General features: G+C 44.1%; 1 protein-coding gene across 1 annotated transcript; it reads right to left on the bottom strand.

Annotated features, from left to right (window-relative positions):
• Positions 1-1,690: 1,690 nt before the first annotated feature.
• Positions 1,691-11,369, bottom strand: nags (N-acetylglutamate synthase). Its single transcript, XM_040120524.1, has 8 exons — positions 10,307-11,369; positions 8,445-8,725; positions 6,592-6,805; positions 6,104-6,284; positions 5,849-5,888; positions 5,517-5,648; positions 5,131-5,313; positions 1,691-4,117 (listed from the first exon to the last, which is right to left on the bottom strand). Exons 1-8 carry the CDS (start codon positions 10,943-10,945, stop codon positions 3,937-3,939), a joined length of 1,851 nt encoding a protein of 616 aa, XP_039976458.1. The 5' UTR covers positions 10,946-11,369; the 3' UTR covers positions 1,691-3,936.
• Positions 11,370-14,185: the final 2,816 nt, after the last annotated feature.

Genomic DNA, 14,185 nt, shown 5'->3' with positions numbered 1-14,185 from the left:
CTCTGAAGTCTGGTGTATGTTTGACATGGGCCTTGGCAGAGATATGTGCTCTCTGAGTGGCTTTCTAGTTCGGATTTGGGGTACCAAATCCTAATCTCGCCTAGGGCACCAAAATGGTTAGAGCCAGCCCTGTTTTAGTGCACAAGGGTTGTGCTAAGCGCATTTTGGTTTTACCACATTTGCGACGTACGTCATTATGGGGTGGGATCAAAAGGAATACAATATCATGCATTACAAGTGGGTGTCTTCGACATTGTGACAGTCATGCCCCCTACACAGGACTCACCTCGTCATGACGTTTTTCCTCAGAGGAAACTTAATGATGTCTGGGACTCACAGTTTCAAAATATGAAAAGGCTACAGCAACAGCTGATGGTAAGTGGACTGTACTTCCATAGCAGTTTTCCAGTCTCACTGACCACTCAAAGCAGTTTACACTTCACATGCCGCATTCACCCATTCACACACACATGCATACATCGTATTCCCTCGTGCTCACATACTGATAACACAGCCATCAGGGCAACTTGGGTTTCAGTATCTTGTCCAATGGCACTTTGACATGCAGACTGGAGGAGCTGGGGATGGAACCCCCTGTATTCCGGTTAGTGGACGACCCGCTCTACCTCCTGAGCCACAGTCGCCCTAGATGATATCTCTTTACATGCATAATAGTGTGCGGTTTTATACACACACACACACACACACACACACACACACACACACACACACACACACACACACACACACACACACACACACACACACACACACACACACATATATACATATTCACATACAAGTAAATCTATGTGTCACAGCAGTCCTTTTGAATTTGTGGTCCAGTATTTTCTGATCAGGTATCTGACAAACAGGGTCTATTATTATTATTATTATTATTATTAATATCATAACACAGCAGTGACGTGGCAATTAGATGATGGTGATCAGATAAATTGAATAAAATATTGAACAGTTGTTGAGATATCTAATGATGAATGAAACTCTGACCTGCTGGTGGCGCCAGAGGAAAAGTCAGGGGATCATCGCATTCAATAGGTTTCCTCCTCTGGGGACTGTGAATGTCTGTGCAAATGGGATAGTTGTTGAGATATTTCAGCCTGGAACCAAGTGGTGAACCAACAGACCCACCAACTGACATTGCCATGCTGCTAGCAAAGCTAAAAATCCAAGTCGAAATCTGCACCTGTCTCACATTACCATGCTACTATTAAGTAGCCTCTCCAATAAATCTCAGTAACTGTGATGTATCACCTACCTAAAATAAGTTCTAGGACTCTGCAAATGATATTCAAAACCTAAAAAGATAAATCAATGGGCTGACATTCCAACATATAGATATGCGGCTGCAGCAAAGAGAAGGACACATGTCAAACTGCTACTGGGACTTGTGCACACTTCAGCAGGTGGGGACGTCAATGTAAAAACAGACTAAACTACACGTGAAGGCTCCTGTAATCCTGAATAAGCATCTACAAGCTGCCCTCAGCAGACAAAATTATTTCACGGAGCAAAGTTACACACACACACACACACACACACACACACACACACACACACACACACACACACACACACACACACACACACACACACACACACACACACACACACACACACACACACACCATTTCATCAATGCATTAACTAAAGAGAAAAACTGTTTTGGTTGAAGTAAAACTTCCTGGTTTATTATTAGAACGATTTCTCCAAAGTCATAAAAGGATACTGGAGCATACACATCAGATGAACTTCATTCTTTGCTACTTCCTCTACAACAAAGTACAAGGCTAAAGTGTGCACACATTTCTTTCTCTCTTTTTTTTTTTTTTATTCATTCATCTCTTAGATCATCAGTTGTGTAGTAGTGTCCCGTTCCAAGTGTTGACTGCCAGTAAGCGTCAACAGGCTTGCCAAGGGGACGATGACTCGTAGCACAGGTTAAAAAACAAAAACAAAAAACAAAAGTCTAAATACATTTGAAATCAGTAATCCCAGTCCATCATCCTGCATCTTTCTTTAGTGATCATCTTAACCTGCCTGCGTAAACACTGCTGATCTGAAAGCTTCACCAACAGGTCAAAACCAAAACTGAACTGACCCCCCCTCTGAAGGTAAAATGGTCTAGTCAGGATACTACAACTGTAGACAATCAGCAGATACCTAAAGCTGCTGAATGAAAACTAGTCTGTAGAAATGTCATTCGTCTGGACTGACAAATAGCAGATCAAGTATTATCAGGCTAAAATTTATCAGTAAAAATACAAAACTGTGATACTTCAATAAAAATGCTAAGAAAAAAAGAAATAAAATATACATAAAATGATACTGTATACGATATACAGTATCAGTTTATCTTTACATATTACATGTACTTATTAACTATCTCGCAATCACCCCAAAAGGTAACCTAAATACAATTATCATATAGTCTACAGTATGAAAGTATGATGAAAACCCAGGGGCAGCCACAGTCCCAGCCCATAATCCCATACAAAACAATTTTAGAACGGACATTACTACCTGTGGCAGGCAAGAGAACATGTTGAACACTTTTTAATTCCCTCTAAGGAATTTTTTTGAAGAAACTCAATTCAGTGCTTTGTAAGACTTTTTATGACCCTTGGATACCCTTTTATTTCTAGGTTTTGTGTGTATACCGAGGTTATACAGTGGAGCCCAAAAGTCTGAGCCCACTGCATGCAAAAATATGCTAAAATTAATTCAGATTAATTAATTATAACTATGACTTTAATGCTTAATATTACTGATATTACTTTCTCTTTAGTGAAAGTCAGTGTGATTCTGAGATGCCTGGTAAATACTGTACCCGCACATAGGCGGTGGAGTGCTTGGTCGAAAGTGGTTTAATGACCCGAATATTACACGCAATCACTCACTTTGGCATTTAAGAGGTGCATGAGAACCAGGAAAAGAAAAGCTATTTTTACTGAGCGGCTGCCAAAAAAACAACCGCTCTCAAAATTCTGCCAGGCAAGACAATCACCTCCTGGCAAAACCTCCTCTCTTTTCTACTTTTTGTCACCATTTTATGTTTGTGAACAGATTAAAGGGAATATCCAGCTATTTATTCAGGGGGATTTGCACGGCACAAATTTGAAAAAGAAAGGTCCACATACCCAATTGTAATGCAGTCTGTCAGTCAAAGTGTTTGGTTTCGGAGCCAGAGCCAAGATGACTCAGGATCAGGATTGTTTTCTTACACTATAAACAGCTCCTCCTAGAGCCACAGAAGACATTGTGAAGAGTAAAATCAGTGGACTGCCCCTTTAATAACACCTGTATTGTGCACTTAGATGTATTGGCATTCAAAATAAACAAATACAGAAATACCTGGAGGCGAAAACAGCACCTGGCAGTGTTCGTGAAGGCAAACACAAGCACTCGTGTTGGAAAACTACAGTTTTCCTGGTCCGCGTTACAAAGTAAGACCATAGTGTTGAGATTTCTCCACTCTGGGAAGCATTTTAGGTGGGAAAAACACCCATTTTGTCTGGTGAAGAGACAACAAAAGTTGCCTTTTCAAATGAGGCAGACTTGCAAAGTGTGTACATGCTATAGGTGTTTCTTAGCAAAGTGGAAATACCCCTGAAACCCTCAGCTATAATCACTAGAATGCTTAGAGCTATAACCAGCTTTAAAAATAGAGGATGATTTATAGCTTGTCAAAATACTGCATGCATGAAATTCTCCACAACACACCAGCTTTGGTTTTGAAGTTTCACGGTAGAGAAAAACCCGAGTCAAAAAATCCAGAACAGGAAAAAGACCAGTCAGAGCAAAAATGAGAAAACAGTATCTATAGCTAGCTCTCAGGCTAAACAAAGAGAAAGTCCAGAGCCTCGGAGCCAAGACTACTACAGCGCTAATAACAGGCCGCTGGGAAGAGGCCGTTCAGGATCCTGCTTCAGCTGGGAGGCTCTGCTGGGAAGCGGTGAGAGACGAGGCATGGAAAGAGTCAGGAAGGTTCTTGGCGTGCTCCACCAGCTCATAGGAATCTCTGATGTCTGTCAGGCCGAACCAGAAGACGGTCCACACCCCGTTAACAAAGCTCCCGTCACAATGTTTAAAGTACCTGGGCGGACAGAGAGAGGAGGCAAGATCGCGTCAACTGTCATTGTTTGTTCTATATTACTGTTGTAACAAGACTAAGGGCCCTTTTTTAACCGTGAAATGACAACTGAAAAGTGGTCAATCTTAGGCGCTGCACTGTGCGGGCGTCTCCATGTGCTATTTAGGTTCATGCATGTGCAGCCGCGCAAACTGCAAAAGCGGTAGCTAAGTGACGCAGCGCAACATCCCAGAGCCAGATTCCACCGCAATACCAACTGGCTACGGAGGGACAAAGCCAGTTTAAAGCTCAGGAAAATACCAACTGTTGGCTGACTGCTTCTCAGCAATGTCGACGTGTTCCCAAATCTCACCTGCCAGGATTAATATAGAAGATGCGCATGAAGCCCAACTGTCAGTTTTTATTACTCACAATTTACAGAGACAGACTTTGTCTTTCTAATTTCTGGGTGGAGCCTACACATCTCCAGGTTATGAATCAGTTCAGGTTTACTACACTTTCTGGGTGTGTCTGAACATCTGGAGGGTCAGAATTCCTAGACCTTACCTTGTCTTAGACATCGTGCCCCTCTGCCTCTTGACATTTAGCCATCCCGTCCCTCTCAGAGGGCCCCGTGGTCACTCATCTCAGTCAAGGCCCTCTCTGTTCTGGCTCCACAGTTGTGGAACGAGCCCCCCACCAAAATCAGGGTCAGGTTGCTCATCTTCCACCGCAGGATAAAAGTCAACCTTTTCAGACTACCTCTCAACATCCCTTGCATACGTATTATTCTCAAAAACACCATATTTAAGCACTTGTACTGTAGCACAGAACATGCTTTTAGTTATTTGTTTAAAATGGACACACACCCAGTTTTAGTTGCTATCTAGCTCTTGTTCATACAGGGTTTGAATACACTTATTCTTATTACACTTATTTGGACAAAAGCATCTATCAAATGAATGTAATGTAATGTGAATGCAAACATGAAAACCTTAAAGTGTGTGTGTGTGTGTGTGTGTGTGTGTGTGTCTTACCAGGGGTTGATCTTGTTGGTGGCTCTAGACCTCCAGAACAGTTTGCCCAGGTCCTGTCTGATACACTCCCACAGGATGTGGCTGGTGCCCTGTCCCTGCTTACTGCTGCTCACCACAAACTTGTCGAGGTAGGGGGTGCCGCTGTTCACCGGCTCCGTGGTGATGATGGCTGTCGCACTGTACCTGGAGGGACAGAGGCATGCAACATCTTCAGGACAGAGGCTCACTCGGTTTAGATCCATACGTTTGACATACTCACAGCCATGGGCCTTTGTTAAGTAAGGAAGAGAGGATGTAAAACTAACCCTGATCTGGATTTATATGCAGTCTTTTAAACATGGATTTAAGACATTTGGACATATATCTCCGGGAGCAGTTGCACACACCCTTCAGAGAGGTAGATGGAGTGCAGTCGTCCTTTCAGAGAGTCAATGTAGTCTCGCCTCAGAGTTTTATCAAATGACTTGTTGATTAGAGCCAGCAGACGCTCCACATCAATCCCATCCAGGGAGCTGTATCTGCGCACACACAGGAAACAGTAATTTACTCGAAATGCTATAAATGAGTCGAAGGCAGTGTGTTTGTTTGTTTTTGCACTTTTAAACGTGAAAGAGACAGCAACTCAATACTTTTAAGGATGTCATTTTGGATTATGAATTGAATTTAGGGTTAAGGTTCAGATTACATATGCTTGTGTATACGTGCCATACCTACTTACCGGTGTATGGGATCTCCATTTTTAAAGAGTGTCCCAGACCCTAAGAAGGAGGGACAGACAAGTAGAAGCAGTGAAGTAAAAAAGACAATCCTATTAAATATAAACTCCTGTTGATGACTGTTGTTGGGTGGTCATAGCCACCTCTGCACAAAATGGGCGACTGACCTCCTGGGTTACATCTCAAAATAGACCGCTCTACAGGCAAGTGTGTGTTCACACGTGGGAGAAACTCCATGAGTCAGTCAACAGTCTCACCTCTGTGGCTGAAGAGCTCGGTCAGCAGTGTGTCGGCAGAGGTGATCACCGCAGAGGACTCGGTCGGCAGGTGGTTGAGCAGTCTGGCTATCGTTGTCACTCTGTGGCGCTCCGCAGCACTCAGCCATGCTGCCACCGACAGACCGGGGAGGTCGCTAGGCAACGACACCGTGCCCAGCACCTGGAACACAAATACAAAGTGTTCAGGAGAAGTTGGACAAGGCCCTTTGTGCAGATTTATTCTGCAGAGGTAGCCTTCAGTGCACATAGTCAGACGGGACTGTTACTCAGAGTAATATCAAATTTGCAATCCTGACTATGGATATGCATACTATATACATACTGTACCACCATAGTACCTACTAAATACTCCATACAGCACACTATACACCCATCAGCCACAGCACTGAAACCGGTTACGGGTCAGTGTTCGGCTGACCTGTGTATATGTCTAGGGAAAGAGTCAGAGAGTGTGTCAGTGTTCATGCCTTGTGCTCGTGGCTGCAGAGGCCTCCTGAGTTGTTCAGGAACATTACTTTGTGGGGCTGCAAGGTTCTGGAAATTGCCGCTGTCACCTCTGTCGGCTCCAACATTACAGAGCAACCTCGGCCGTCCCTCCCCACCGGACAAACCAACGGGATTGTCCCGCAGTCCAGACTCCACTGGAGGAGGTTGATGTCTACAGCAACATAGGGTGGAACACTGGAAGGAAGGAGAAGGAAGAGGATGAAGATAGCGTCAGAAGGATATTAAAGGACAGCAAAGAAGGTAGAGATGAAGAGAGAAAAAGCATGAAAGGTTGGAAGAAATATACTGAAGAAAAATGACTGTCATGTTAAGAAAAACTGAGATAACTGTGTCTGTCAAAGGAACAGTCTGTCCACTGTGAGCTCACTTTTGCAAACCTTCTAAGTAAAAGCAGAGAAAACATTAAAAAAAAAAAAAAAATCCGACTTTAAAGAAAGCCTGGGTTAAAAACTGTAGGCATTTAGGAGGAAGGGAGGGTCTTTTGAAAATGCTATTGGGTTGCATTATGGTAAAATGTAGGATCCAGCCTGCTTTTAGCTTGACCCATACTAGTTACTAAAAGTCAGGATGACTCAGCCTCTACTGCATCAATTTTCAACACTCTCTCTTATATCTTTCTCTGGGGTGTTCTCTAACTTTACAGAGCTGCAATACTTAATTACTGGAGTGCCACTTTAAAGTCAGTAAAGACGAACTCTGTGTTCGTATCACAGTGAAACAGATATTAGCTAGATTTGACACAGGATGAAACCATATTAGCCGATCGCTTAAGGGACAAAACATTGACAAAGACATGTACGGCAGGATAAGGCTAAAAGGACAATCCATATGAACTGTTGAGTGTTAATGGTGAAGATTTTTTAATGACGATTGGGTTGAAAAGTTGTAGGGGAAATTAGCTTAATTTGGGGAAATATGGCGTTAATCAGAATGATTATGCTGAACCACTTCAATTGTTCGTACGGCCGTATAATCTCGGAGTCACCATAATAAAGCAGGGCAGCAGCCCCCCCAGCTGCTAGAGGGGCCTGTGTAATCTCCAATATGGCTCTTCAAGAGGTCATTGATTGTCTTTAAAGCTCAGGCAGCTCAGAGGAAGATAGAGTCCTTGGCATTTAAAGGCGGGGTGAACCTTTTGGGGTAGCCTGGAATGCGTCACGCCTCAGGAACGCACCTATCCTGGAGCTTCTCCAGGCTTTATGCTCGTATACATTGGATTTTATGAGTTTATGTGGCAGATTTTAACATATGTTTTGCATATTTACAACATATGTATCTTATTATTAAGCATGAAAGTCCATTCATTCATTGTAGCTTGACAAAACAATCCCAAATCAAGGGCCACTTACTAGCTTTTCCAAGGGTGTTCAAGTATGGATCTGTTGAGGTGCATGACATATTCATCTCCATGACAACTGAGCGAACTCCGACTGCTGATGGAGACCGTGTGATACGGATCAAAACTCAATAAAAAGCTAGTAAGTGGGCCTTTATCATGTTTTATGCATATGATTTATGCATTTGTATCCATTCCAAAAACTGAAAACTTTTATCTGCTAAAACTGATACATATCTTGAAAGCAATGAACATATTACCAGCCCTGTGCTGAAATAACAGTCCTTACTGAAAAACCATTAAAAACAAATGTGACCAGGTGAACACAACACAGTGTGGCTGCAAACCAACAACAATAAACTATTTTCTTTCCTGTGTAATGTTTAGGTAGTTTTTGAATATTTAATTATTTAAATTGCAGAGATGAACAGAAAATAGCAAACCTCCTACGCTAATAAGGAACCTGATGCCCCTCACCTGCTGCCTCGCGGTGCTTCATGCAGTAGGAGTAAGGACTCGGCGGAGAAGAATGGCAGGACGGTGGCCGAGTGCTGCTGCAGAGCCTCGGTCAGCTGCTGGCTCCGCTCCACCAGCCTTCGGCTGCAACAAGACCCGGCAACCGGTTCGGCAGGCCCCGTCTCCCTGTACTCAGACCAGCCCATCACTACCACGGGCTTCATATCCATCCTCTGCAAGAAGGAGAGCCCAAAGGCCAGGCTCTGAACCATCTCCCTGCTGTCGAACACCGAGCTGTCCACCTGGGAGTGACAGAAGCTTCTTTTGAGCAGAGATCACGCTTTACTGCAGTTAAGAAGACCCCTCATTATTCCAGCTTTGCTGGTTTACACTGATCCAAACAAAGCCAGCATAATGCTGCTGCCCTAGTGTGTGATTTTAGAGAGCGTGTCGGTGTTTCGTGTGACGTGCTACACGACAGCGTCGGCACTGGTGTGTGGCGCGTCGATTCGGCTCTGTGACTACCTCCGCAGCGGAGCAGCTTAACGGGGGAACAACAATGACCTTCCATTCTGTGTTCGTACCTTTTATACAGAACGGCGAGGCGAAATAAAGGGGCAATGGTCCCCCCTTGAACAGGCTGTATAAAAGGGACTAGAGAGGCAGGCATCACATAGAATGGTCAGACAGAAAGACAAAATGTTTTTAGTTAGCACAGTACCAAACTCAGCCGTTCTCTAACAGTAGTTTTTTCAGGGTCTGGACCACAAAACAGGGTGGATTTGGCCAGCACAGCTGTCCATTCCCTATACGTGACTGTCTAGTGTCAAAATCTGTCACTGATTTGTCTATAAAAACTATTCCTTCTCTTTCTCGGGTTCAATAAAGTTAGTTGAGGTTAAATTTTATTTTTTGGTAGTTTAGGGCGTCCTCAGGTCTAATGGATTTAGACACCAATGCTATTTCTTGACTGCACTTGAACAAGCCTTCTGATGGTTTACTTCAGGGTTTGGCTTTCAAATTTCTAAATAAGATGAAGTATTAGGTATAAAATATACAACATTTTACCTCTGGCACCTGTCAGCTTCAATAAGCCTATACTTCTAACAGCTGTCACCAATTGATAGGTCTACAATATCACGGTTTTGAGAAAAAAATGATACATACTACCGTTCAAAACTTTTAAAACACCCCCCTTTTTCCACTTTTTAATTGAAATTTGAAAGCCCAGCGGTAAACTGCCCAAGGTAAAGAGAAAAATAGTTCAGGTCACCAAAAACTGAAAAATCATGTAGAAAGCAGGCCTTTTTCTGAATGACTTAATGCATGATGGAATACATGATGGAAGACCAGCACAGTCTCCAGACCTGAACCCCGTGGAGCTGCTGTGGGATGAAGTGGACGGAAGGTGAAAGCAAAGCAACCTGCAGGTGCAACACGTCGATGGGAACTTCTGCAACAGAGTTGGGACCAACTTTCTGAACAATGTTTGGTTTCCATTGTAGAAAGAAACGTCGGATGAGTCCGAAATTTAGATTCAATTTAATTCAACAAGAAGATTCAAGGATTCCTCGTTTCTAAAATCTCCCATTGTTTCTTTGCTCTGCCCTTAAATTTCAGAAACACTTTGACACACTGAATTAGGTAAAGTCGAATAACAGCTGGAAGAATGGAGGTGTCCTCAAACTTTTGAGCCGGTAGATAAAAAAAAACATGAAAAACTCGATGAGGATGGGGTATTTTCTCTCCAACCATTTTTGAAATCGCGGGAGTGCGCTTCCCTAGCTCATCCTGACACGCTAACAGGGTATTCAGCACAGCTAGTGCCAGAGAGACGTTGAAACCTCTTCCCCTGAATAGCAGTCCACCATGCCGTAGCCTACCTCCAGCACGGCAAAGGCAGGAGCCTGGAAAGAAGTCGCTCTCTGGAACTGCGTCAGCCAGTAGCGAGCCTCCCGGGGGTCTCCGCCGACCTCATTGAGAAAAGCCTTCACGTCCCGGTAAATCAAATTCCGGTTCGTCAGCACATGCCGGTCTGCGGCCGAGAAGTACCCCAGGTGCTCCTGCTGGGCCGAAGCCGCGGTCTTTCCTCCCGTGCCGGCCGCGTCGGAGCCCACCATACGGCGATGGGGACCGAACATCCTGCGCTGCCGCTGGCCGGAACCCCGTGTCATGACTGAGAGAGACGGACTCGACAGGTACTTTCTGGCCATGACCATGGCCCGACAACCGGAGGAACCGCTGTTTACTTTGGCCATGTTGCTTGCTGACAGAGCCCGGAGTCCCTCGGGCTGACAGCGTTCAGTCCCGCCGAGCACTGGCAGCCTTCGGGAGCCGTAGAGTGTTTCATTCAGCGCGGCGCTGCTGCGTCGGCACTTCTCAGATTTCATCAGACCGGGACGTGGGGTGAGGAAGGGATGCTCTTCCAGCCACACTGACCCGCTTTGATCGGCTTTCAGTCCGGCCCTTCGCTCGATTAAGCTGCATCGGCGGTGGGGGGGGACAATCTGAGCCTGTCTCATTCAGCTCTCTTCAATAACTTCGACTTGAAAGTTCAGGCGTTATTTTTTTCGAATAAAACACATCACCAAATAGCACCGTGTGTCTTTAAAACTTACGAATGCACGTGTCACATTTAATGAAACAATACCCTCTCAATAGACGTAAAAGTGATGACGATTGGGCCATTAAGTGCCCCTCTTTATTGCGGCTGTATTTTATCTTTGATACAGCCATTTTGTGTACCACACAGAATGAAATCTGTACGTTTTAGAAGAATAAAAAAGGCCTTCTTCTCCCTTCATTTACACGTAGTATCACGTCTCTAGCCGTGACATGGCCTGGCTTGCTGATCACATTAGCCGCCCCTAGGTGATCGTGTTGGGACCTGCGTGAGGCCTGCTCCTGACACCGGCCATTCCTGCGCTAACTCACGGCACACAGCCTCATCAACAGGCCCATTACATAGTTCGTGTAGCAGTCACCCTTACCTCCCTATTTGTTACTGTTGAATTGTCCTATAAGGGAACTTCAACATGTAATTAAACAAAATCCCACCCCCCGGTCCACTCGGTAGGCTAGCTGTTCTGGGGCTTTCGATCATATTACACGAGCTTCTTCAGAAGATGGAATGTCGGTTTTTCAGAGAGCTGTCAAGACTTTTCATCCGTGTCAACTTGAAACTTTCAATCTCAACTTCAACATTTACTCCAATTTTAATTTGTGGCTAACGCACTTTAGTTTGATCAGAATAGGGTGGTTTTACCTTTAAATTTAAATGCTTGGAATTACACTAGTATATTAGTATAGTCTTATAACCTGTTATTGGGCAAAATGCTGCAATGTAGTGCCTGGATGTTAATGTTTTTCGTTAAATAACACAAGCTATACATACAGTATTTGTAACTACTGCCGAATTGTTTGTCTTTTTTTGTTTGTTTGTTAAAAATCAAAATTAAAAAGGTTACTCTCTACATCAATAAAACGGTTGCGGTTACAGTTACAATGGTTTATTTGTATGCATTTTGGCCCAAGCTTAAAGGTGCTATATGTAAGTTTTTGCTATTGCTACATAGCCAACCTTAGCATTAGCAGCTGTTTAATTAACAGTCCAGAAGAAACGTTGCGATTTCTGCATCAAACTTCATTCCTTCACTCACCAAGAGCCTGTTTACTCTTGTTTTGCTTCCATTTCTATCACTTCTTTTCTTCTACTGAAGTTCGCACGCTAACCAGCTAGCCCCAGCCCATCTGTTCTCTTAACGCCACTTTGCGATAGGCAGTCAATGTAGCGTCCAGTCTGCCCTCAGTCCAACATGAGAGGACAAAGAAGTAGCACTGCCCAGAGGGCAGCACCCAGTATCACCACCACCGCCACCATCACCAACGCCTGCTCCCGGCAAGAAACCACATTCACTTGACATTAGTAATTGCAGGAAGATTGACACCTAGTAGAAGACATTTATTTATTTTATTTATTTTTTTATTCGGGTGATTTGACCCTTTGCCCCATGGCAATTATTGTAGCTGCATATGGCTGTACATGTTTTTGAATATACTGTACGGTGATTATGCTCTGAATTAACGTAAATGTGAATACTTGTGACTAACCTAAGGCTGTGTGCTTTGTCAAAGTGCCTTCTCTACTCTGGGCTATACCATGGCTCTAAAATCCCAGTGGTCTGTCTTACACAGTATAAGCAATGACCTGAACCCCCAGTGCCCTGTCCATCATAGCCACAGTGCTCTGCTACCCAGTCTGCCAGTCTACCTTCCTCTGGTTTTCTCCAGTCCTATTGTCCAGTTTTACCACCACACTTTCCCGACATCTCTCTGACCCGAGTACCATATCTAGCAAAGGTGTTGCTGTGGTTATCTGTTATCTGGTGTCCCCAAGACATCTCTATGGGCCCAGTGGCCTAACTGCTGCAGGCTGTACTCTAGTCGTCTCTAGCCCTAGCATTCCATCTAACACAAGGGGTTTCTCCTACCTTTCCCTGGTGTGAACACCGTATCTGACACAGACTTAACACTGCTTTTCTGCGGTCCTAATACCCTAGTTATAACAGGTCTTGAACCGGGACTCGCTGGTCGTTGAGCTCTGTCCATCACAGGCCTTGCTGTAGTTCTGTGTGGCCCCAGAGATTTCTTTGGGCCTAGTGCCCCGTCTACTGTATGCCTTGTTCCAGTTCTCCGTGGCCCCAGAGATCTGTCTGAGCTAGTGGCCCACAGAACTTTCTCTGGTTTCCTCTGACTGTATAGGACCCTGTCTAGCACAGTACTTTTGCTGTTTTTCTCTGGCTGGAGCACCATATCTAATTCTAATTGGCCCTAGAGCCCTGTCCACCGCAGGCCTCACTCTGGTCACTGTAGTTTCTTTACCGTGGATGTCAGAGATATTTCTGGAATAATGGAGAGTAAGGGCATCTGTGTGTTTCTAACAACATCCACCGGGGAACATGGTGACATTTCGTCAGTGGCACACAGCTGCTGTGCTGACTGCTGATGATTCATCAGTTGTTCCCACACTGTCCTGTCAACTGGGAATTCAGACCTGAAGGACGGAACAAATTGTTACAGTTCTACAACCCGAAATCATCTTTCATTATCACTACACAGTAAGCTATACACCAGGAACCATACGTTTTATGAGAGGTGACTTGATCAGACAACATCAGCAGGTAAAAATGAAACTGAATTTCTTAATTTGTGGTCTTGAATTAATAATTAGTGAGTACAGTTTGCAGAAAATAACATTAAACAACACTGTTAACATTTTAACACATGCTCAGTCGATTTCAAAGAGAACACAATGATCATAGTTTGCAGGCAAAATCTGAAGTATATCCACATATCTCTGTCCGAAATCAAAACAAAATGGCACTAAACCCAAGTAGCTCATTTGGATTAGATTGTTCAAGGCCTGACAGCTGTCAGTTTGTTTTGTGCCAGGCCACACACTGATAGGCCTATACAGGCTACAGTAGTTGTCGCAGCTGGCCAGTATTGCTGAAACAACTTCCAATGTTGCATCACAATTGTCCAAATGCATGAAAAAGAGTTAAAGGGGAGATAAACATCCACTCTAGCTATACAGTATCAACTCATAGCAAGTAAAGAATGGTAAGACCTTTTTCTGGTCGTGGGACTTGGTTAAGATGGTGGTGAACAGGGACTTGAAATAGGAAAACAGGGCATGTTTACTTGATTAACATTTAACCACAACAGCAGTCTTTCCGAAGTTGTTTTGTGGCCTAATCCTA

Source organism: Xiphias gladius, chromosome 3 (genome assembly GCF_016859285.1).
Source record: "Xiphias gladius isolate SHS-SW01 ecotype Sanya breed wild chromosome 3, ASM1685928v1, whole genome shotgun sequence".
NCBI lineage: Eukaryota > Metazoa > Chordata > Actinopteri > Istiophoriformes > Xiphiidae > Xiphias > Xiphias gladius.
The sequence above is the reverse complement of the archived record's forward strand: the minus strand, read 5'-3'. Positions and strand labels throughout refer to the sequence as shown.

Excerpts from the sequence above, each read along its gene's own strand:
- nags (XM_040120524.1), bottom strand. The coding sequence starts at position 10,945 with ATGAGACAGGCTCAGATTGTCCCCCCCCACCGCCGATGCAGCTTAATC. Across the intron at positions 5,649-5,848 it reads AATGGAGATCCCATACACCG|ATACAGCTCCCTGGATGGGA; the intron begins GTAAGTAGGTAT and ends GTGTGTGCGCAG. Across the intron at positions 5,314-5,516 it reads TCCATCTACCTCTCTGAAGG|GTACAGTGCGACAGCCATCA; the intron begins GTGTGTGCAACT and ends CTGTCCCTCCAG.